Here is a 24918-nt window from a genome sequence, read left to right as displayed (position 1 = left end):
TTATTACTGTGTTTTTTCCTTAATCCTGAGGTGTTATTTTTATAGGTCTTTACCGTGTTTATATTTGCTGGCATGAATGTTCTATGTAGACTACATTCTATTTTTTTCTTTATCATTGTTACTCTTTGTTTTCCCACTAGTATTTTAACTTCTTTTTTCCCTCACAAAATCATGAGGTCCAGGACAGGAGGAGCCACAACTGTATTATTCCAATAAATTTCTTAAACAATCATTTTATGTAATGATCCTTTAAAATATGTTTAGAACACAGTCTTACTTAACCTGCTGGAACTTGACATAACTTCACTAATGACGTTATCATAAAAAGCATTAAAATTCTCTGGGCCGAGCCCGTGGCGCACTTGGTAGAGTGCTGCGCTGGGAGCGCGGCGACACTCCCGCCGCGGGTTCGGATCCTATATAGGACTGACCGGTGCACTCACTGGCTGAGTGCCGGTCACGAAAAAACGACAAAAAAAAAAAAAAAAAAAAAAATTCTCATTACACACACACATATAAACACATTGCTGTCACATTTCTCTCCCTACCCATGTAAAATGATACCTTTTCATTAACAGAAAAAATGATTTCACTCCTTCTCACTTGTCATTTTTTAATACAGGCTGGCATTCTTTTCCTATTAAGAGTTCTTACAGTACATACTTTAAATCAGCTTGTTTTTGCTCATCACTTGCTTTTTTTCCTGAGGATTGGAATACAGGGCCCCTGTTTGACTGAATTGTCCCCCCCCTTATTTATTTTAATGTTATTTTTTAATTAACGAATCATAATTGTATACATTTATAGGGTACCAATTCTTGAAAGGGTATTTGGAGTTGTTTGGAAAACAAGAAATATCTTGAGATCTCAGATGAGAGACCTGATGTATACTTACTGTTAATCCTCTGAATGTTATCTGGCCTTCAACTTAGATACTTAATATATTCCCTCCATGTCCTTGAGATAAATATGTCTTTATTTTGTTGTTCATTTTATTGGCGAACAGCTACTGTGACAAGCATGGGACAAGGTGCCATATACATGATTTCACATACTGCTCCTAACAACTCTGAGATGAATAATATAGTATCCTTTCCTGACAGAGAGGAAACTAGAGAAGCAGACAGAGGTTAAAAGATTTTCTCAATAGTGACTGAAAGGAGATTCTAACACAGAGCTGGTCCTTAACTGAATCCAAAGCTGTTGTTCCCAACCCTCATCTTATGATAACTTTGAGCATAGCCTTTATTGCATGTTCCAGTATTTGTTCTAGGTAGGAGCTCCATGAGCTGGACTCCAAATCTATCTTGTGTTGTATTATTTGCATTTGGCTCCTTAATCATTTCATAATTTAGAGTTTTTTTCAGTTATATTCTGCAGTATGCTTTTTTCCCTAACTGCCTCCCATAAAGATTTAAATTGCCCCAGTACTGTTACTGCTATATTGCAAACTCCTCCCCAGGTTCTTACTTAATGGCACAGATCTTCTCCCTGAGAGAATTCAATTATTCTCTGAATTCTGAAACTTTTTGGGTGTTCCATTTCAGAGACTGATAAAGTTTTTTCCCTAAGTTCTTAGGGAGTTTCTTTTTACCACAAAATTTTATAACTTTTCCATCTAAACTTATTACCATAGTGGCAGGAATTGTTCAGGAATATGAGCTTGAACATCTCCTTCACTATGGTTGGTACTTAGTTCTCTCTGGCTGACGCCACTACCATGGGAGAAATTTGAGGCCAATCTAATTTTAGTGTTGATGTTAACAGGAAAACAAATCAAACATACTTATCACTGATATTAAGGTTTTACAGAAATACACTTATAGCTATAAAAACAAACTTTCTTGAGACATTAGTGATCCAAGTAAAGAATTTGAATAAAGTCTGTAATGTAAATGATAGTATTTTATTAACGTTAATTTCCTGATTTTGATAAATGTACTGTGGTTATATAAGAGAATAAGTTTGTGTTTAGGAAATTCATACTGAAGAGTATTTAGGGGTAAAGGGTACCATGTCTGCCATTTACTCTCTAGTACTTCAGGAAAAAATTATACTGAGACACACACAAATATATATAAACACACATATATACAGAAGGAGAGAATGATATAGCAAATGTTGCAAAATGTCAACATTTGAAGAATCTGGGAGAAGTGGATTCAGGAATTCTTTGTACTATTTTATCAACTTTAAGTCTGAAATTATGTCAAAATAAAAGTTTAAAACATTTATTATTGTTATTGAAAGTTCTAGCTTCAAACATTTTCTTTTCCATTGAAAAAACTTTTCAATAGTACAGTTTTTATTATTACAGGATATCTTAGGCATACCACTATTACGTTACAGCAGGTCAGGTCAATTTCTGTCAGCAAGAAACAGAGAAAGTCTGTCATGTCCCTTATTCTACATCAGTATTTAACTGGAGCTGTGCACCAGAATTCATTGAGGACTTTTCAATAATATACCTGCCTAGGACCCACTCCCCAAAGGTTGTTACAGTAGGTCTGGGTTGGGGTCTGGGAAAGTTTAAATTTTGAGCAGACACATATTGTAAAAGCTTTCCCAGGTGACTCTGAGAAGCACTCCTCCCGCAAGACTCAGAACTACTTACTCTATTTCTCAAGAGCACTTGTCTCTGACTAAAGTCTAAGACTGCACTGCTGCTGATTTTTTGCCATTAATATCACAGTGTAGATGAGTATAGAATTTACTATCAGCTCAAGCCCATAGGACCAGAAATAGCACATCACAGTGAAAAGCACAAAGACTTGGGAGTCAGACCTGGATTCTAACCTCTGCCACTTACTTAAGCCACCTGAGTCTGTTTACTCATCTGTACAATGGTGGGGGGTGGGAATCTCTAACTCATAGGTTACCATGAGGATTAAAGGAGAAAACACTTGTAAACCATTAGCAAACAGTTAAGAGCTCATGAATATTAATTCACTTTCCCCAAGTAAAGTTATTCTTCTTTCTAGGGAAGCAGATAGAGATTAAGAAACCACCATGCTTCTCAAAAAGGGGTAAAGGCAGAGAAAAAGCAATTTAGTTACATTACACTGATTAGAAGGGTGAGGAGATAGATTGAGAGCTCCAATGGACTCTGTGTAAATAGAGATTATAAAAATCAATTTTATAAATTTTACAAATTTTACCCTTAACACCTTTGAGTCTTCAGAATGGGAGTGTACAGGATAGTAGAGATATTCAGCAATCAGCAATTTTCATTTACAGCTTAACATATATATTGGATATCAGCCTACTGTTAGTCTTGATTTCCTAAATACAGTCAAAATGGGGTGTTGAAATTTTCTCTCTATTAAAAATAACCAGTAGACATAAATCATTACTTTTAAAGCATGGCAAAGTGAATCAAAATAATGACATCTGTTTAAGGATAGTCAAATTTTGGTTTAAAATAACCATAGCCTCTGTAATGGAGAAGGAAAATGATATTCATTTCTGAATGGAATACTCACCAACATGTGAAGGCCAAACGGTAATGTGAGGATGGGAGTGATACCAGCCAACGACCCTCATGGGGCGGCCTGTGAGTTCAGCCAACCTGTGTGCCTGTTAAGGTATTTTCAGAATGTGGCAACAAAACTGTTGAGGCTAATAAGGGCTCGGAAAGCATCATGAAATTTAAAATAAGCCTCTTACCTTTTTTTTTTTTTCTGGTCTTTTTCGTGACCGGCTCTCAGCCAGAGAGTGCACCGGCCAGTCCTCTATAGGATCCGAACCCGCGGTGAGAGCGTCGTCGCTGTGCTCCCAGCGCTGCACTCTTCCAAGTGCGCCACGGCTCGGCCCTAGCCTCTTACGCTTTAATGAGATGAGGTCAATGCTCAAAATTTCCCATAATGCTCATTTAAAGCCAAAAGGTTTTTTAAAATAGAATACATATGGTTTCCACTACTGTATATAGTTACATCCTCTTAATCCAATTTAGCTAATGTTTGATCATGCAAATCCTTACCACTGTGCTATCTGAAAAGAAGCTTATCTAAATCTTCAGAAGTCATTTACGTGATCAACTTGAGAATCTTCAATCGTCTCTCTAGCTCCACTCTACTCCCATTTTTTTGTTTTGTTTTGTTTTGTGACCGGTAAGGGGATCGCAACCCTTGGCTTGGTGTCCCCCGTGCCGTGCTCAGCCAGTGAGTGCACCAGCCATCCCTATATAGGATCCGAACCCGCGGCGGGAGCGTCGCTGCGCTCCCAGGGCCGCACTCTCCCGCGTGACCCACAGGGTTGGCCCCTACTCCCATTTTTTAAAAAGAAATACAAGACTTTTTTTTTTTTTTTTTTTTTTTTTTTTTTTGTGACCAGCCGCACCGCGCTCAGCCAGTGAGCGCACCGGCCATCCCTATATAGGATCCGAACCCGCAGCGGGAGCCCCCAGCGCCGCACTCTCCCGAGTGCGCCACGGGGTCGGCCCACAAGACTTTTTTTTAATTCGTGTGATTTCCCTCTGGCAGGCTGCCCATGTCAACAACAGCAAATAGAGTAGTTTCAGAGACCAAATGAACTAGTTACACTTTGAAGTTAATAATCACAATAATAAAATCTTGAGCTGGCCCCGTGGCTCACTCGGGAGAGTGCGGTGCTTGGACCGCCTGAGGCCACGTGTTCGGATCCTATATAGGGATGGCCGGTGCGCTCACTGGCTGAGCACGCTGCGGATGACACCGAGCCAAGGGTTGCGATCCCCTTATCAGTCACAAAAGATAATAATAAACATCTTTTGCACAATAAAATTGTATTTTGGCAATTGAATGGACTTTCTACTTCTGGACAAGATGGAGTAATAGGGACCAGATTTATCTTCCTGACTGAAATAAACAAAGAAACTGGACAACATATATGAAGCACCAATTTTCACTGCACGGGTCATCATGTAAGGAAGGCCAATAGATGGGAAACAGCCCCTTGAGAGGCCATCCAGGCCATAGAGTAGAGAGGGAAATTGAAGTGCAGCCCAGTAGACTCCCTGGCTTTAGGAGATGGCTCAGAGTCCGGGCGGCTGGAGGTCGCAGGGCAGAGGACCAGAGAGGAGACACAGAGCCCTGTATCTCCGCAGAGGGCCCGGCTGCAGGGTTCAGCAGACCACCGACGAGCACCGGCGCGGGAGGAAACTACCTGAGGCTGGGGATTGGAACCCCCACCCCGGGATGAAAGGTGGCTCTGCCCCGCAGGCAAGCGGAACCCAGACTAGTCCCCACTCGCCAGGACGGAGAGCCTCCTCATTCGGGAGGCTTCGGGCAGGGCACTCGGAAGGGTCTTCTTGCCTCAGTGGTGTGGAAAAGGTAACCTACACTGAGCTGCTCTGGTCCCACGCAGCACATCTGCAACGCGACACTCAGGAGGGTGAGACTGATTCCGATACCTGCACAGCATCCCACAGCACAGCTCGTGGCGTGTGTCACGGAACAGAGTCACCCAGCACTGGAGTACAAAGCCCAACGCGCACATGGGACGTCCCATCAAACCCTAGCAGGAACACAAAGCAGCAGAAAAGGCCAGCCCGTAACGAGGAGATAGAGAACAGATTAGTGATTGTAAGGGATTAGGAAGGGAGCGGGGAGTGAAAAGAGCTGTATCTCAAGAGATCACATATTATATGATTCCACTAACATTCTTGAAATGACAAAATTATAGAGAGGGACAACAGATTAGAGGTTGCTAGGGGTTAGGAGTTGTGGGAAAGAGAAAGTGGGTGCGACTATAAAAGGGGAGCATGAGGTGACCATTATAATGACGGAACAGTTCTGTATCTTGACTGCTGTAGTGGTTACATGTATCTACACATGCGACAAAATAGCACAGAACTACACACATTGTATCAACATCAATTTCTTGGTTTCCGTATTGTACCATAATTATGTGAGATGTAACCTTCAAAGGAAACTGGGTGAAGGGAACAGAGACTTTTCTGTACTATTTTTGCAACTTCCCATGAATATATAATTATTTCAAAATTAATAGTTTAAAAAAACAGATGCAAAAGGTACACACCATAAGAGATTTGTAAATCTGATTATATAAAAATGTAAAAACAACTTGATTGGAAAAAACAGACACACACTAGAACAAACTAGAAAAAAAAACACTACCCTCCTCTCATAAGGCTAATTTTCTTAATATATGAAGGTACTTCAAAATTTCATGAAAAAAGAGAATTAAAAGATAGTAGGAATCTTTCCATGAACTTTTTGAAGTATCCTCATATAGAGTGCCTGTAAGTTATTAAGAAAAAGATTACCAAATCATAGAAAAATGGGCAAAGGAAGTAATCAGATAATTTAGAGGAAAATACAGATGACTCTTAATAATAAAAAGCTGATCAAGATTACTCATAAGAAAAAGACAAATTAAAATTGCAATAAGTAAAATTTTTATGATCAGATTGGCCACAAAAACTTTGATAACACATAGTGTTTGTGAGGGTGTAGGGAAACAGGCACTCTTATACATTGCCAGAGGGTAAACTGGTAAAACATCTATAGCTACATGTGCATATAACCTTTGCTCCAGCAATTCCACCTCTAGGAATTGGTCCTACAGATATGCACAAACATTTGTGAAATACAGCATGTACAAGGTTATTCACCGCAGCACTGTTTGTAAGAGCAAAACATTACCGACATCTTAGGCATGTACATGAGGACAGGCAAAATAAATGATGGAACATTCATCCACTGCCATATTGTGCAGTTATCAGAACAATGCAGATTTTATACTGATGTAGGCAATTTTCAAGATGCACTGTTAGAGGAAAAACGATGAATACTATATGTCATCAGCCATCATATTTATTAAATATGTATTAAATACTTTTTAAAAAATGAAAATAACCATATATGTTTCCGTACGTACAGAATTCATCTGTAAGGATACATGAAAAACTGGTAACACTGGTTATATCTGGGGCGGGACCCTGGGGGAACTGGGACACAGAGGTTGGGGAGAAATACTTCTTTTGTATACCTTTTTGTACTTTCTAAAGCTTTTACTATGCACGTGTACTACCTATTTTTAAAAATTACTTTTTAGTTGACTAAAAGATTCACTTAATCTACAAGAATGATAAATTACTAAAACCACTGATGCAAATTTAACTTGCTATAGTTGAGGTATGGAGTCCAGATCATAGGTAGCAAATGCCCCATTCGATCATTCTTTGGTTATATCTAACATGGAATATTCCATTCGGTTCTCAGCATTGCATTTTTTGAGGGAAAGTCTTAAAAGAGAATCTCTCCAAAGGGCAGAGACCAAGACAGTGAAAGATCTAGAAATTAAATGATATTAGGAAAACTGGAAGGAGAGGCAGAGAGGAATGGAGAAGAGATGAGAAGGAAGTAGGGAAGAAAGTAGAGGGGACTCCCTGCAGAGTTCATTGTCAAAGTATTTGACCCTGGAATCTTTCGGCATTTAGGAGCAGGAATATCAGAAATTTCTAATTCTTCTAATAAAAGCTGCTCAAAGGAGAAATTGACATTGTGATTCAGTAAATAACTGGATCTAAGGGGTAAATATGAAAACTGGGGACCAGTCATAACAAAGAAATTATGAAACCACCTAAAGCAGGATGACTGCAGCAAGCAGACCAATGTGGCCAGGAAGCCCCAGAGCATGTAAAAGTTTGTCTTTGAGCAGGAAGGATATCTCCGCCTCTGTTGAGGCCGCAGACAGCTGCTCTGGAGAGATTTCTACTCGGTCCTTCCTCTTATCAGAACGTCGCAAGATGATGACAGAATGAATGTGAACAATTCTGATGTTGTCAACCTAAAGGAAAATCCATAGAAATGGTTACTTCTATCTCTCTCCAATAACATCTTCCTTCAACTATATATTTGTATTTTATTACAATATCAGTTTAAAGATTCCATTTCAGAAAACTTACACTATGACTCATGAATAATTAAATGTTTCAAATAAAAGACATCCAACCTCAATATATACATTTCAGAAATGAAAATATAAAAGCTAACATTAGATCAAGGAAGGACTTTTTGAATGATCAACTAATAATTACTTGATTTCCAACTATGTACAAGACACTGTGTCACAGAATGGAATATATATCAGAGTACTAACTGACAATCAAAGTACTAACAATATGGTTGAGCAGCAAGTATCATACATGAACCTACACTAAAATAATGCAGTAAATCAATGCTACTGGAGCTTAGAGGAAAGGAGTCACTTAGATTAGAAGAAAATCTTCATGTGAAAGGCAAACAAGTGTATCTACTCCTTGATTGCTGTGTGTGTGTGTGTGTGTGTGTGTGTGTGTGTGTGTGTGCGCGCAGATAGAATTTCTACAGGTGTCTAGATAGAATTTCTACCTATAATGTAATGGTAATATAAGCTTTGGTGTAATGGGTGTATAAGCTTTGGAAGAAGTAAATTGTTAGTGAGGTATCTGGGAAACAAGTCGGCCAGTCAATTTATAAACAGAGCTTGAGGTGGAATGGCAGATGATAAAGCTTAAGAAAAAAGGTTGGGGTAAGAATGTACAAAGTCATGAATGCCAAGCCATGATTTGCAGGATGGGCTATTAGTATTTCAGACAGTCTGGACATAAAGTAATGATAAAGTACTGGACTAATTCAGGGGCAGAGATGGAAGAAACAGATTTGAGACACATTAAGAAGGAAGAATCTACAACATTTGGTAGCTTATGGACCATGGGTGATGGAGGACAGGAAATTTTCAAAGATGACTCTAAAGTTTCAAGATTGAAACTAGGTGGAACACAGTAGGGAGATCTAAGTTTAAAAAGGGTCAGGAAGGAAGGAAGATAAGCTTGTCTTCAGATGAGCTAATTTGGGCAGGTGGGATTACAGTTTAGGCTTAAACAAAATCAGTGAGGGAATCAATATAGCTTTTATGAGCGAACAAAAACGATGTGAAGAGAGGGAGCAGAGGTCTGGGCCTGAATCAAGGGAGTGCCCACATTCAGGATGGGGTAGAATAAGAGGGGCCGAGGAGGAAGACAGAGGAGGCGAAAATAGTTCAAGAGTTTCAGGGAGGGTCGGCCCTGTGGCATACTCGGGAGAGTGCAGCGCTCCCGCCGTGGGTTCGGATCCTATATAGGAATGGCCGGTGCGCTCACTGTGGCCGGTGCGCTCACTGGCTGAGCACGGTGCGGGCGACACCACACCAAGGGTTGCATTCCGGTCACAAAAAGACAAAAAAAAAAAAAACGAGTTTCAGGGAAAGGATGGGGTTGGCACTGCCAGATATTGAATGTACAAGAGTGAAATCTGAGAGAAGGCTTTTAAAGTAAGCTGTAGACCTGCACTGTGCAACACAACAGCAATTAGTACAATTATATTATATTTCTTATATTTCAAACGGAGAGACAAGCAAAGACATTATCTATTTTCTATATTCTGCTACAAACAAGCAGAGATTTTATCTATTTTCTATATTCTGCTTGCAACTTTAATTTTTTCAAACAAGAGAGCTGTCTAATCAATTTACCTCTTCAGTTTCCAATCTTGTGAGACTTAAACTAAATGGTAGAACTCTTTTTGCAAAATAAGGCAGTCTTTGCATATCGGATGCTGCCTATTCTTTTAATTACATTCATATTTCCTTTCATAAATAAAAAGCTGTCCAAGTGATAACCTGTTGAAAAGCAAGTATGTGTAGCTCTGCATAGCATTTCCAAAGACTTTATGCTCTGGTATTACTCAACTACTTGTAGTTCCCTGCACATCATGTGGTCCCATTTCACACATCTGTGCCTTTGCACACACTGCCCATTCACTAAATGGTGCTTCCCAGCCTTTTTTTTTCATGGTAAACTCTTTCATATCCTTTAAATTTAAATTTCCTGATCATCCTATAAAGAATTAATCACTTCCCTCCATATGGCTTTTTTTATGATACACACACACTTATCTCTGCTAAAACGTATGTCATATTGTGTTCTATTTATTTACATAATTTTCTCCCCTACCAGAATATAAGTTCCTTAAGGGTAGGGACTATGTTTTATCTGTGCTTTGACCTCCAGCAGCTAGTAAAGTGTCTGACAGGGACAGAGTATACAATAAATAAAATTAAAAGCAGAGACAGAAAGATGCAATGACCTTCCAAGGAGCAACAAGACAAATAGTTGACTTTTTAACAGAAACAATGAAAACCCATAGAGAATGGAATGACATCTTAGACTAAAAGAAAATATCTGCCAACCGAGAATTCTATATTCAAAGACTATATCTCAAAAATAAAATCAAAATAAAGGCATTTCCAGATGCACAAAAATGGACAGAATTCATTACCAGCACAAAAATACTATAGAGACTGCTTCAGGCAGAAGGAAAACCCCAGAAATGAAGGAAGAAATGATGAGCACTATAAAGGGTAAATATGAGAGTAGATACAAATGAATACTAACCGTACAAAACAGAATAACAATGTCACATGGGACTTAAAATATCCATAGAATTAAAATGCATGACAACAATAATCCAAAAAGTAGGAGGGTGTAAATGAAATTAGTGTTCTAAAGTTCTATACCATTACCATTGGGAAATTACCTAGTATTGCCATATAAGGTTCTAGTATTATCCCTGGTAAATGGTAAAAATAGTCATTTGTATCAGACTGTAACAAATCAAGAATGCACATTGTAATGTATAGGATAACTACTAAAAGGAGAGTAAAAGAATGTTAAAACTAATTAATGGAGGGTTCAAAGTAGAATAATAAAACATATTTGATTAACCCAAAAGAAGGATGAAAGGAGAGAAAAAGTATCATGAAACAACTAGGCAGGTCAAACGGAAAGCAAAAAGATGGCAGCTATAACCCATATATATCAATAATTGCATTACATGTAATTGTACTAAATACTCCAATTAAAAGGATTATCAGACTGGATTTTTAAAAAACTATATGCTGCTAATAACAGACATTTTAAATATTAGTACACAGAAAGGCTAAAATAAAAGGATAAAGAAAGATACACCATGCCAACACTAACTAAAAATATAAGGTCACTGAACTCATGAAGTTTAATATCTAATTCAGACAGTAGGAATTGACATAAAATTCAAGATGAGGGGATGAACTCTTAAAAAAGAAAATTACATCATTAAGATCAGGAATGTATTTTAGTAGTTGATGTCCAGGGTGAATTTTCACACTCTCCCTCTCCCTCTCTCCCCCTCCCCCTCCCCCCCTCTCTCGTTAGAGCTTTAAGTGCCAAAGAGGAATGTGCAACATTTAATGCACAGAGGAGGAAGAGTCCATAAAGGATGAGATGGGAGGGGAGAGACGTAGAATTGGAAACCAGATCTCAGTGGGTTTGACTGCAGAAGATGAAAAAGTAATAATTATAGCCTATTCTTTTAAGAAGTCTGGCTATTAAAGGAGGGATATAAGAGTCGTGACCACAGAAAGATACAGAATTGAGAAGTAATATTGCTTTCCGTTCTGAAAATGAGAGCAATTTAGGTATATTTGTATTCTAAGGGAAAAGAGCCAGGTGACAGAAAAAGGCTGAAGACTGAGAAGAGACACAGTACACATGATAAACAAGGAGTCTGAAGAAGCTGCAGCTTTGCATAGGAAGACTTTTTTCCTTGATATGGGAAGAAAGGAGGCAAAGTGGTTAAGGTGGATAAGTCTGTACACAGGGGTAACAAGTAGATGAAGTTCTTGTGTGATAGCTTGGTGGCAGGGGAGGAAGTAATTAATTTTTATTGTATTTTACAAAAGTACTGGTCTCTGTGACATATTTGGGGGGAGGTGGGAAATTAACTGGTCTTTTACCACAATTGGGCTGAGAAACATTATACTAGATCATAAAGCCCAGAGCATGGCAGAAAAGGAGGAAAGTCAGGGCAGACTAAAACCTAAGACACTTTGGATAGTTTGCCTGTAAGAAAAGAGGGACTGCATGAGTAGATATTGGGACCAGAGATAGAGGTGACAATGATGTGAACCAGATGTCAAAGTCTGAAGGAAAGTGGGAGAAGGGCCAGAAAACAGGCAGTGACAGCAAGGAGGAGAGCAAGGGCGTGGTACTGATAAGTGATTACTCATCTCGATCGTGTAGTAATCATTCTCAACAAAGACAGAAAAGCATGTTCCTAGTGAGTAGATTCTTCATCTGATTTTACTAGAAAGAACACCCCACCCGACACAAATTGGATTAATACTGTGGCTGAGATCATCAATCAGAGTACAGAAATCTCTCCCCAACAGAAAGCTTCATCATCAAACAGTACAGAAATCTCTCCCCAACAGAAAGCTTCTATCACGCCAAATTCTAGCATACATACCTTTTCAGCAACTGTGCGCATTTCAGTACCGGTATATGCAAATTTGGAGTCAATCCTATTGGGGAGAAATTAGAAAAAAATGGAACTGGGGTTTGGAATATATTCAAGAATTAAAGCAAAGTAACAGGATTAACAGTTTTTGCAACAAAAACTTTAGCCGAGGCAAAAGAGGAGGGAAAGTGAACAGGCTGCACTCATACATCTGTTAGAAGCAATCTGGGACACGTGCGCAAGCGGCTGAGTGCATAAAGTTTTCTCAGGCAAAGCTGAATTCCGAGAATCCTGGGTATTAAGGAGGGTATTAAGGAGGCTTGAGAAGAACACCATGCTATGCTCTTAAGTTTAAATAAAAGTCACCAAACGGTTCACCCCCTCAAGCATTCAAGCTACTGGGGACCTGCTGAGATCACTGTAGGGGCAGGGGGGTGGAGTGTGTGTTAGAAAGCCATTGGCAAGTTAGAGGAATGGATCAACGGGGGGGGAAATGCTTCGTAATGTGTATATCATCTGCCACAAAGAAAATTACCGGCATCTCACTGACACTTTCGGGAAGAGAGAAAATAAAACACATCAAGCAAGAAAACGGAAAATAATTACACCAAATGTAAAATACATTGGTAGTCTTTTTAATATGTCTTGATTCCAGCCAACAAAATTCTAAGAGCTTTCACAGGTTCACTTACGATCTTGGTTCCCACAACCATATTCCTCACATAAGGAAATATGTAACTTAACTGAAAATCCTCCTCCTAGGACGTAAGGGGGAACCAATCTTCAGGGTTGGAGTGGAACTCCAACTGTATCATTGAGGGAGCTCCGGACTCAATGGTAATTTAAGGTATAATCTGTGCACAACACTGCCAAATTTGTCATAATTCTGAGTTAGCAATGATTTAGAGATTATAAGATATGAGTAAAGAAACATAGTCTTACCTTGTGTCATCATTCAACTAGAGAGGGAAAGAGCAGAAAATATTATTGATCACATTACGCTTATATGAGGTACAGGGGTGCAGATTATATGAAAATTAGTTCATGTATTCTTGCACACTGGCATGAAGGGCTGGAGAAGTACTTCCCATTGTAAACGGCTAAACTGTTTCCTCACCCTCTTCCGCCCCTTCTGCAACACTTTACGTAGCGAAACTTCTGCGTTCTTGAGAGCCCTCTCCTGTCCTTCGGTTCCTCGATTCGTTTAGAATCCTTTGTCTTTACCTCTGCTTTCCTAGAGGGCAGAGTGGAGGCGAGGCAAGGGGCCCTAAGCCTGGCCTGCTGCTCCCTAACCCGGCGACGCCCTCATTACACTACAGTGTCTTTCCGGCCTGACTTGCGGTGTTGGTCAATGGGGTGATAATCTCAGACGGACAGAAAAGCAGCAGGGTCCAAGAGAAAAAGCAAGGGCCCTCCGGGGGCTCTGGAGACCGCATGCGCAGCCTCAGGGGGCCGGAGGAGACGGGGACCCCGCGACAGAACCGTGTAAAGGATGTACCAGGATGCAAGTCAGGGCTGCCTGTGGCCTCCGCGGTCCTGGGCGCCGCAGGCACCCAGCCCGGGGACACGCTGGGACTGCTCCGCAGGGCTCGGCCGGGCTGACTGACCTACTCACCTCCCCTATACACAGCCCCATCACCTCCTCCTTCTCTGTGCTCAGAGCGTGGTTGAGACAAACCAGGAAAGCGTCAGACTCGAGATGAACCGCCTGCACCGCCTGCACCACCTGCACCGCCATCTTGGCCCGGCCTGCTCGCGTCTGCTGGGCCCGCTCCGGCCTGACCAAGCCGGTGCTCCGGCGCAGCCTCCCCGGCGCCCCGCGCTCTGCGCTCCGCCCAGGCCTCGCCGTCCGGGGGGGGGGGGGGGGGGGGTCCTCGGGGGCGGGGCTTGAGGGACGCGGGCGGGGCGGGGGGGCGGGGCGGGGGCGCGAGCTGCGGGGGCGGAGCCTGGGCCGCGGGGGCGGAGCCCGCCCGGCAGCACCTGGGAAACGCCCGCGCCGGTTGGGGCAGGCGTGGCCGTCGGGGCTGAGGGCGTTAGCCGGCCGCGGTCGGGGCGTCGGGCCGGACGGCCAGGGCGGCAGGGAGGCGGTGCTCTCGGGCTGCAGGCGGACGTGGTCTGTGAGCGGCGCTAGGGCGCCCGGGCCGGCGCCTCCCCAGCGCCGGCGCCCATTTTGCCCGCCTGCTGAGGAGAGTCGTGCGCGGCCTACACGCTTCGGGGACAGCCCTTTGAGGCGACAGCACCGCGAACACCGGCCTCTTGAGCCAGGGCAGGGAAACGCTATTTTGAAAGTCGGTCCTCAGACAGTTAAGGTTTTGTTTTCTTTTGTTTCATTTCCAAGTCACGGCCCCTGAATCTTGTACAACTCTCCCTGGACCACTTCCGGTTGCCGGCCGGCGCGTCGTAACTTCGGTTCGAGTGACCTCGGCCCGGGATGCCCCTCGGCTCGCCCGGGGCTCACGTCGCGATCTCGGCTTGAGTGGCGCGGGGTGGGGTACCTGGAAGTTTTAGCCTAGCTGTTCTGGAGGCGGAATAATTAGCCCAAGAACCATTATATTCATGTGAGTAACCTTTTGCAGGGACAGTGCTGTACTGTGTCTAAAAAAGTATCACTCTTAAGCTTGGCTGCGGCTACTTCTGCAAAGGCTTTTGGGGACCTATTTTTTTGACACAGGGAAGGGGAGTTGGGGGACTTCAGTATTGCTCACGTGCGGATGTATCACATCATATCCAGAATACAAGTGTCCTCGGCTCTCCTTGTCTTGATGCTATCAGACATGATGAAATGATAAAAGTAATTTTATTTCGAGATACGTCAAACGTGCCAAGTGTAAAAGTACAGATCTTATGGCTCACAAGTTTAGGAATTACACGTGGATTTTCGGAGCGATTATAAATCAAAGAAAAATATATGCCGTGCCGCCTCCACAGCCCATCCGTGTTTATGTTTCTTTGGTTTGTTTTTCTATTCCCTGCGTAGTTTTAAAGCCGGGCAGATATGGCAGTACTGGAAAGGGAACATTCCCAAGGTGCTACTTTAAGAGGTGTTGATGCTTTGCTCTTTTCTCCCAAGTCAGTTCCAATCCAAGTCTCACAAATAGAGCCCCCGTCCAGCGGAACTATCTGTATATACCAGCAACCTCCGTTTTTACCTAATGCTTGAGAATCACATGGCACATCTTTCTATGATTAATTTTGATAACAATGAAGGTTGGAAAAATTTCAAGTGTGCAATTACATTGAACCCACCTAAATTTTCTCTTAAGTTTCCAGTTTATGTCATATATTATTTTCAGTTACTGTTTGTGGCTAGTATGCCCTGCCCTAATGGGGCAGGAATGGCTGTTCTCATTATTGTTTGGTGATGGGATATTTTGAGTTTATAAAGTGCCTTTAGGCACCTTCAAGAAGAAAGACACTTTTTGTTTGTTGTTGGTGTTAGTCAATCTCATATTCCAGAATGACGTTCACTAACTTTTATAATGCTCATGGCTGCCTTTTACAGCTCCAAACATTTAATTGGAGTAGGGAAAAAAAACTATTAAGTTTTATAGCAAGCTTATTATGGGCTACACATTCTACTAAGAATTTATATTCCTGATGTATGTAAATTGCCCCAATTCGAATCAGGCTCTGCAACTTCCTAGCTGTGTGACCTTCAGCAAGTTACCTAACTTATCTGTGCCTCACTTAAGTGGGGATAATAATAATGCCTACCTTATAGCACCCTATGAAGATTGTGAATATTAAATGAGTCAATATATGCAAACATATGTAAAACACATGGGAACTGTTAAATAAGTGCTGACTATTATGATTAATATGCTCTATAATTCTCATTTTACAACTCAGGAGACTAAGGTGGAGAGAGGTTAACTTGTCTAAGGTCACAAAGCTAGTAAGCGGCAGAATCAGTATTCATACACAGGCCAGGCTGATTCTAGGGCCTGTGTTCTTGTTAATTTCATCCATTTATTGTAATTGGATGAGTTTATTAATTGACTTCAAATAAAATAAGTGTATTCAACTGATCAATCTTTAAAAACTGGTCAAACACCTGGAAATTAATGCAAATCATATTTTTAAAAAAAAAAAGACATAAAAGAATTCATTTTGTAAAGGAAAAATGGTGATTTTACTTAGATTACTACCTAAGGAAACCCTTCTATGTTATGTGTCATCCATTCAGAGTCTGATTTACAAAATGCCTTACTAAGAAATAGTGTGTCTAGGCCAGTGTGGTCTCTGGCCATGGCATAAAGGTGATCCCCATGGGAACAATCTCTTTTAATGGATGATAAAGCTATAAAATTATCTAAACATTTTTAAAATCCATTTGCACTTGGCAGTATTCCTTAAGTTGAGTTGCACAGGTTTATAGTCTGTGTATTGTATTGCACCTTGTATTTAAGTTTATCTTGAGGTTTTAGGAGATTCATCTTAGTTCAAGGAGTCCGGAATTTTGTGAACCAGTGTTATGTGCAAAAAAACAAACAAACAAAAACTCTAGTCAAATAAATTTGGGAAATGTTAAACAACACAAAGTTTCTTTACTGCATAATTTACCAGAGCTTTTAAAATGCTAATGTGCTTTATGAGTCTCCAAAATTCCCACACTTATTTGACCAAGGAAAATGTTGAGAGCAAGTGGTCTAAGAATCACATTTAGGGACATGTTGTTCCATTGATACAACCTGTGATTTTTAAGGCTTTGATCTGAATCGCTCTCACTCAGCCTTTGCTTTTCTCTATTGAAATGTTGTTGGTTCATGCTCATATGGAGGTTCTCTTTCCCTTGATCACTGCAGTGGCCTTTCTCTGGGCCTTTATAGTCTCTGAATGGTAGCACACCCAAGTCCAGGACAATGTGCTGAGGGTTGTTCCCAGGCTCATCCTGCTGATGCCCGACATGTTGACTTTCGGGTTGCAGCAGCACATCACACTGCCTTTCTTCTGAGAATATTTTGTAGTGACTCACAGGCCTCTTTGTAGTGACTCATAGTAACTCAGACCATCATCTCCAATCTTTTTGCCCTCTAATTTCACTGTAATTATTTCCTTTTAATGTCAGTATAATCAATAAAATTTCATTTATCAATCAAAACAAATTTAAATGTCAGCATGTTGGTTGTTGCTACAATCTATCTATGAAGTTGAGGTGGTCCTGAAACCCTTAATACTTGGTTTCTACTTTTTAAAAAATTATTGGCCACATTTATGTCTTTTGTGCTCGAAATTCAGGCTTCAATGTATTTTATTTTGACATTAGTATTTCCTGGGTTTTTGTTTGTATCTCTCCTTTCCAAAGCTTTGGGGATAAGATAACAATTATACTGCTAAATAGAAGTATATATATTACATAGCTAGAGGCTTATACCTAGAGAATCTATCTCTATCCATGTATATGTGATCAATCATAACTGCCACTCTGGCCTTCCTTTGTTTCCTCTCCCTACCCACTATACATATCCACCTGCTCACAGAAACAATGTTTGACTAGTATTTGAGACTTGGGGTGCTCAAAACTGGATCATTCCTTCTATTAAGTGGCTTACAATACTGTATTTTGGGGGAGACAAGATTTGTGAAATAAGCAGAGCAAATATGCAAGGCAATTAATTAGGGGCCAAATAAATATGCACTTTAGTTTAGACATAATGGCACAGTAGTCATAAAAGGCAAGAATTTTCTAAAGTTTTCATAGAGGAGGCAGGCACTTGGACTCTATAGTAGTACTAAGATAGGTAGGGGGACCTGGGAGGCATTTTAGGCTAGTGGAAAGCAAGAGCAAAGGGTATGGAGCTAGAAATGAGCCTGGCATTTGAGGAAAGTTTGTCTCAAATGCAGTGGTAGTGGTGGTGCTTGCTGGAACTGGTGACAGATAGGATGTAGCAACTGAAAAAGAGGAAGAAATCCAAGATAACTCAGTTTTGAGTCTGCAGGATCAGGAGAGATGGTGTTGCCATTGAGAGAAACTGGGATTTGGTTGAGGAGAAAGGTTTTCATCTTAGATGAGTTTGAAATGAGAGAGCACATTCCTGTGAAAACTAAGACTGGAGCTTATGCCAGGCTCAGAGTCAGTTCCACTCAGAGTACAATGAGTGAAGCAACTGTGATGCTCTTAAATTATTCACGGAAATTTCTTAAATCTATAAAGGTATTTTCTACTTTCGTTTTAGGGAAGATAAACTATCAGTGTTAAGAAAAAACAAATCAGACTCAGATTATTGTCCTTGAAAAGAGGGCTTGGTTTAATTCAATTAGTTCTTATTTCTGGCTTTTTCCTAGTATGCATCATACTGAGTTCTGGCATCTGGTTTGTTTTTGACAATCTCACACTTAGAGGGCTCTAACAACCTCCCAAGCTGTGCTGCATTTCCTTTGTCACCTAATGGGAACAGGAGGCCTTTGTTTTGTTGGGCACATCCCCCAATGCCATATCTGTGCTCTGCCAAAGGTGGAAATACGGTGAAACTGCATGGTGATGCCATGAGTGGGTCCAAAAGTTTCATTCATACAAAATGCGCATCAGGTTATTGTGAGGTCCTGAAATGAGATAGGGGCTGGTCAGAGGATCATTATGGAGAGTGTGCCCTACCATCCAAATGCTCTGGGAGGTATGGTTTCTTCATATCTCTCAAAGGGGAGAGGGGCTTTTCCACCTTCTGAGTTGGGAAATCAAAATTTAAACCTATGCTTCTATGGGAAAATGGGCTCCTGTAACATCCTGCTGCGTTATTAAAATGAAACAAGGACCTAGATGAATAACTGTTGTTCACTCTCAGCTCCTAATCACTATGATCCTCTTGTAGCTCAGAAATTCCATGAAGCTACCTTAACTATTTTTTCTAATATGAAAATCCTCTTCTGGAAATGCCCGGCTGTTGTATGTAACCTTTTTAAATAAACTGGATAAATAGGTTCTTTGTCCTTAAACAAACTTTTAATCTCAATTTAGAAAGCCATGCACATTATTTGACCTTCAGAATGTTACCTTTTGAAATGGAAACTGCTTGGAAGTGACTTTTATCTGGGGAATATGGCATGCATGTGTCTCTTATATTGTCTTCCTGCCAAAATAAGTGTGTCTTTAGGCACGCTCTTGTGCATATTCTGTTGCTAACTACATTTTGCCAGACACCGCTTTGTGAATGCAAATAATGTGAGACCACTGCCCAGCTTCCTGTAGTGCTAGTCCTACATTTCCACAGAACTCCTCACCTAGCCAATTCTTGAGTGCCTTTCAGTCAACAGTTAACATTACCTGAGGCTCTGCCTGAGTGTCACTTCAGTTATCTTACAGAAAGCTTTGGATGTCTTTGGTTCTATTTAGGATGTACAAATAGACATATATGAGGTTTGATTCTGATTGGTCGTTGCTAGTACAAGGTCACCCTTGCTCACTGGTGAGTTCATTCAAACCCAAAAAAATCACACCTGTGTCCTGTGCGCGGGTGCTGCAGGCTTAGGTGGAGAAAAGCAGGGCTAGAATTGGAACCCAAAGCCCAGAATGGCAGGAGAGGATGTGGGGGCTCCACCCGATCACCTCTGGGTTCACCAAGAGGGTATCTACCGCGACGAATACCAGCGCACGTGGGTGGCCGTCCTGGAAGAGGTAACTGTTTACATTTTGCTTATTTCTTTGATTTTGTCTTCAAGTAACTTGGTTTCTATCCAGCCTTATATTCTGAAGTGTTTGGTTTTATTTTTGATCATTCCTTTCCATTAGGAGACGAGTTTCCTGAGGGCACGAGTCCAGCAAGTTCAGGTTCCCTTAGGTGACGCAGCTAGGCCAAGTCACCTTCTTACCTCCCAGCTACCTCTCATGTGGCAACTCTACCCAGAGGAGCGCTACATGGATAACAACTCTCGCTTGTGGCAGATACAGCATCATTTAATGGTACACATGCTGCTTAATCATTTTCCATTGTATCGGGACTCTTATAACAGAGTACTCTATAAACTTTTCTTTTTCTGACAGGTCAGGGGAGTACAGGAGCTGTTGCTTAAGCTTTTGCCTGATGATTAACCTGGTATGTATTTCTATTTCTCCCTTGTCCCCCCTTCTTCATTTTCACTGTATTCAGTTGTGGTGATTTTAATGATTTTTTTTTTCCAGGTGCTGGGATTCTAGGAAGATATGCTCCTTTGTTCAGTATATGGCAATCACTTCATCCACCACTGAAGTGCACCCACCCTTGGGCCTTGGGGGAGGGAGTGGGTTGAAAAACTGCTCAAGAACACAGAAGTTTAGGAAGGGTCATGAAGAATACTGCAAGTGAAACTGCAGAGAGAGGGTTACATAGGCAGAAAGTGAGTCAACAAAAGCACTTAGTCAGGATAAGTAACTTGAAATTGACTCCTTTGGAAATTGCCATAGAACCTTTAATGGACATCATCGGCTGGAACTGGGATCTGATGAATCCCACAAAAGTCAGCACCTGCTACAGAACAGATGCCCTGATCACCAAGGACTTGGTACTGATTTAGAGAGAAGAGAGCAGCTCCTAGCAGCATCAACATCTATTTGTCGCTTATTTGCCCTGCAGCAATTCACCTGCCTTTCCTTCTCTCCCATCCTGTAAATATCCTGGGTTTTGCTCCAGTGTTTCCCATCCCAGTACTGACCTAATTTGGATTTACTGATAACTTAGGGGGCTTTGGACAAAAAAAAATTACTTGTATTGATGAAATTAGCTACAAGGGCTCCTGGGCCTTCTTTTCTTCCTGAAATAGTTTTTAGATTATTAGAAGTTGCTGATCAAAATTGTGGGCACTTAAATTCATCCTCTGGTTACAGTTATTTCAAATAATATGGTTACTATAAGAGCTCCAAAAACAAAACAATTTTAGCTGCATAACTAGCACCTTTCTCAGGAAGTGATAGCACCAAATATTGATCCTAGGAAAGCATTTACTACCTGTAAAGAATTTCCTGAGTAATAAGTTTATATACATTAAAAGTAAGGTTTTACTTTTTTAAAAACGTGGGAATAATAGCTACCATGTATTGAGTCCTTACTGCCTTTCAGGCAGTATTTTGTGCACTTTATATACTTTATCACATTTAATCCTTTCATCAGTGCTTTGAGGTAGGTATGATTCCCATTTTACACACCAGTAATAAGGGAAAAAGCCTCAAGGAGTTTAATCATTTACCAAGGGTTTCTTCTGTGACTGAGCAGTGAGCCAGTCCTGTCAGGCCTGTGACATGGGTTCCTCTAGCCATATTTACAATATTCAAGAAGAGTCGATTGAATTCAAGGTTTTGTTTCATGTAAAGCTATTTGTATCTTTCAAACGTAATGAAATGGATAATATAAAAATACAGTTGATTCATCCTATAAATGGGGAGCATTTTTAGTATAATTATTTTCCAGCAATTGTAATGTCATACTACTTGTCTCAAGAAAATTCCATATAGAGGAACTTTAAAATCTTTATGGAAAAAATAAATAAAAAATCTTTTGTTTTGTTTTAGTGTTCTGGATATGCTGCAGAAGGATCCGTGCCAGAAACAAGCCTGTGAGATACAGAAATGTTTACAAGGTAGTATGTAAAATGCTTTATATTTTTTGACTTTGTGAACTATGAGACTAATTATTCTCTTATGAGCAGTCTATATTAACTCTTCTCAGAATGTAACATTTCTGTAATTAACTTATCCTGAAGATTTTCCTTATTGTATCATCAAAGATATAGAAAATAAAAAGTGATAAGATCTAAGGTAGATGTTCTCAATCCAGGTTGTACATCAGAATCACCTGGAAAGCTTTGAAAACATGCCTAGAACAATTGCTAGGGTCTGGGCTGGAATCAGTCTAGAAAGCTAACCAGGTGATTTTAATGTTCAGCCAGGGTTGAGAATTACTGAGCTAAGTCCTTTTTAAAAAAAGACTAATTTAAATGGGTTGATTTATCCGCACTGTGGCTGACAACTCACATTTTAAAAGTAATCTGGTAGAAGTGGGTTTGAAAATACAGTTGGAACTCAGGCTGCCAAAGTCAGCAACTACTTCTTAAAGGCAAAAGTGAATTTCAGCTAGAGCATATTTGCTGTGATTTGTCCATTTGGCTTTAAATCAGCTGCCGCTAAGTTGGACCAGATGTTAGAGATTTTTTTAAATCAGCAAACTACTACCGCCAGAAGAGCAAACAGAAAAAGCTATAAGGCTATGGAATTTGAAAATTGGCTTTTTTGATAATTTTTCCCATTATTAAAGTAATGAAGATAGATGCTCATGAAAATACAGAAAGGAGCAAAGGAAAAATGTTCAAAGTTCCCTCAAAGACCCATCACCAGAAAAAATCCTTGTGTATCTCCTTTGATTTTTAATATTCGTTCTTGGACTTTTCATTTTTTGAAGTAAGCAATATTTTATAAAATCTTTTAGATTAAAATGTTTAAGTATGATGATACCATTTCAGACATAGTTTCCTTCCCTTCTTCCAACTTTAAGAGAAAGGAAAACTGTTTTTCATAATTTCTTCTCCCAAATAAATTGTTACCTGATTTGAAATAGCAACCCATGGCTAAGGGAGAACAAGAATCAAGTTGAAAGGAGCTGGTTACACTCCCTCAGTACAGTGTGGGAGGATTGAGAGCTGGAAAGACTAAAAGAGTTAGAATTAAGCACTCGCTAGATGACAAGCACTATTTTGAGGGCTTTACACAAACGAAATCATTTAATCCTTTGATCCATGAGGCAGATATTACTATGACCCTATTTTATAGATGGGGAAACAGACACAGAAGTTATGTAACTTGCCCAGGGTCACATAACTAGTAAAGGGTACAGTGAGGATTTAAGCCCCTTTTGGTTTGGCTCCAAACCTGACTCACCCACCTTGCTATACTGTCTTTCTAGTCAGAATCATCTTTCCTATCTCAGGCTAACTCCTATGCACTGCATTTTAGCACTGGGGGACTTGGATCAAGTGCAGCTGACTTAGAACCTTTAGGTCAAGTCCTCCTTAACTTAGCATCTATATAGGGATCTGCAAATGTCTTCTCTAAAGAGCCAAACGGGCAATATTTTAGGCTTTGGAAGCCCTAAGGTCTTTGTAGTAGAGAGAGAGAGAGAGAGAGAGAGTGAGTGAGTGTGTGTGTGTGTTTGTATTTGTGTGTTTACAACCCTTTAAAAATCTAAAAACCATTCTTAGTTCCTATCTGTTTAAAAAAATGGGGGGAGGGGAGCAGGCAAATTTGACCTGCAGACTGCACATTGCCAACTCCTGATGCACAGACTTGTTAGGGGAGGTCCAGCAACTAGCTTAAACTGTGTGAAAAATAATGTGTGGGTTTTGTGCATTTTTCTAATTCATCAAACTACCAAAAGAGATTAGTGACCAATAATAATGCTAAAAACCACTGCCCTAGAAAAATACACATAAGCTATTAATTTGACCTTAAAAGAAAAGGTAATTATATATTAAAATAACTTTCAACCACTTTGTAAAATCATACTTTTCTTCCTAATTAACCTGTTGACAGATCTCTAAATCAAAAAGAATTCAGTGGACTTGGGTATACCCTCTTTCTTCCAGTTCCATAGGTACTAAAAGTGAAAAGGGGTGGGAAATGCTTATCTAAACCTCCCTTTACCTTAATCCCATGAGATCATGACTAAGGTCTGCCTCTCTGTTTTTCAGCCAACAACTACATGGAATCGAAGTGTCAGGCTATCATCCAAGAACTGCGTAAGTGTTGTGCTCAATATCCCAAGGGAAGATCTCTCGTCTGTTCAGGATTTGAAAAAGAAGAGGAAGAAAACCTGACATTGAAGTCTACATCAAAGTAAAGTTCTGCTGACAAGTTAAATGCTGCTCCATGTTTCCACCAAGCAAGTTTTATTTATCCTCCTGACTTTCTTCAGGCCAGGTAGCAGCAAATAGCAAATGAAAAAGTCAGCTATAAAAGTTAATGAATATGCCATCTATGCAGAACAGACAGAAATATATTTTAAAAACAAATATGTAGAATGCAATAAAACTGAGCTGCTAAAATAAACCTGTTTAAGTGAAAAATTTTGGTTTGGTACTAAGTGTATTTTAAGGCTATTGGATATATAGGTGTTAGTAAATTCTCTTTAGCATTTGAGCTCAGACAGCTAGTGCCATTTATAGAATTTAAGTCATATGAGGTATGTTGGGTGAAAGGACTCACCCCTACAGCCTCACGATCGTGATGCCTTTCATAGATTACATGCTAAATTAAAAGGTTCTTTTAACCTAACTCGATGCCTGTTGTACTTCCAGTAACAGAGCGAAGTGTCTTTCCAGATGCCAATGAGAGCATTTTTGTCTGCTTTTGCATCCCCACCGCAGTGCATAACCAGAAAAAGGTGCTTAATATTTGTCCAATCAGTGATAGGAAAGGCATAGAAATGATAGTGATGTTTAATGATCCCTAATTTATCACGAAGGAACCGAAGAAAAAAATTTCATTGCAAGTCAGGCAGGCAGCAACAGTTAAAATTCTTAGGTGCTTTATCTATTCTTTATATCCTTATAATCAGCACCTATCACAGTGGATCCGGACAACATTAATACAGGCTGCTGAAGAATGCCTGTTGACAGCTGTCACTTTATGGAGTAGGGGGAGGCAGTATCCAACAAGCCA

General features: G+C 40.4%; 3 protein-coding genes across 6 annotated transcripts in view; 2 read left to right on the top strand and 1 right to left on the bottom strand.

The window, feature by feature from the left end:
* BRCC3 (BRCA1/BRCA2-containing complex subunit 3) overlaps window positions 1–14140 on the bottom strand; it is a 90996-nt gene extending 76856 nt beyond the window's left edge. For all 3 annotated transcript variants that reach the window (XM_063083217.1, XM_063083214.1, XM_063083215.1), the window contains exons 1-5: window positions 13915–14140; window positions 13242–13258; window positions 12309–12363; window positions 7672–7791; window positions 3483–3570 (exon numbers count right to left, since the gene is read on the bottom strand). In XM_063083217.1, the coding sequence (XP_062939287.1) occupies window positions 3483–3570; window positions 7672–7791; window positions 12309–12363; window positions 13242–13258; window positions 13915–14037 (403 nt within the window). In that variant the 5' untranslated portion in view covers window positions 14038–14140. The remainder of the gene's footprint in view (window positions 1–3482; window positions 3571–7671; window positions 7792–12308; window positions 12364–13241; window positions 13259–13914) is intronic.
* A 123-nt stretch (window positions 14141–14263) lies between these two features.
* CMC4 (C-X9-C motif containing 4) lies at window positions 14264–24323 on the top strand. 2 transcript variants are annotated; one of them, XM_063084121.1, is made up of 3 exons: window positions 14264–14857; window positions 21778–21845; window positions 23949–24323. In XM_063084121.1, the coding sequence occupies exons 2-3, from the start codon at window positions 21788–21790 to the stop codon at window positions 24095–24097; spliced, it is 207 nt and encodes a 68-aa protein (XP_062940191.1). In that variant the 5' UTR covers window positions 14264–14857; window positions 21778–21787; the 3' UTR covers window positions 24098–24323. The 2 variants fall into 2 exon arrangements, with proteins under 2 accessions (XP_062940191.1, XP_062940192.1); XM_063084122.1 differs by lacking the exon at window positions 14264–14857 and adding an exon at window positions 20572–20877.
* MTCP1 (mature T cell proliferation 1) lies at window positions 19776–20325 on the top strand. Its single transcript, XM_063085118.1, has 3 exons — window positions 19776–19911; window positions 20026–20196; window positions 20278–20325. The coding sequence occupies exons 1-3, from the start codon at window positions 19807–19809 to the stop codon at window positions 20323–20325; spliced, it is 324 nt and encodes a 107-aa protein (XP_062941188.1). The 5' UTR covers window positions 19776–19806.
* Window positions 24324–24918: the final 595 nt, after the last annotated feature.

Source organism: Cynocephalus volans, chromosome X, assembly GCF_027409185.1.
Source record: "Cynocephalus volans isolate mCynVol1 chromosome X, mCynVol1.pri, whole genome shotgun sequence".
NCBI classification, from domain to species: domain Eukaryota; kingdom Metazoa; phylum Chordata; class Mammalia; order Dermoptera; family Cynocephalidae; genus Cynocephalus; species Cynocephalus volans.
Note: the sequence above shows the minus strand (reverse complement) of the source record. Positions and strands in the feature narration are given on the sequence as shown.

What these genes read in the sequence shown, in the direction of transcription:
- MTCP1 (XM_063085118.1), top strand. Translation starts at nt 19,807, where the DNA reads ATGGCAGGAGAGGATGTGGGGGCTCCACCCGATCACCTCTGGGTTCAC. An exon ending in GGGTGGCCGTCCTGGAAGAG is followed by an intron (nt 19,912 to 20,025) that starts GTAACTGTTTAC and finishes CCTTTCCATTAG; the next exon opens with GAGACGAGTTTCCTGAGGGC. An exon ending in AGATACAGCATCATTTAATG is followed by an intron (nt 20,197 to 20,277) that starts GTACACATGCTG and finishes TTTTTCTGACAG; the next exon opens with GTCAGGGGAGTACAGGAGCT.
- CMC4 (XM_063084121.1), top strand. Translation starts at nt 21,788, where the DNA reads ATGCTGCAGAAGGATCCGTGCCAGAAACAAGCCTGTGAGATACAGAAA. An exon ending in GATACAGAAATGTTTACAAG is followed by an intron (nt 21,846 to 23,948) that starts GTAGTATGTAAA and finishes TCTGTTTTTCAG; the next exon opens with CCAACAACTACATGGAATCG.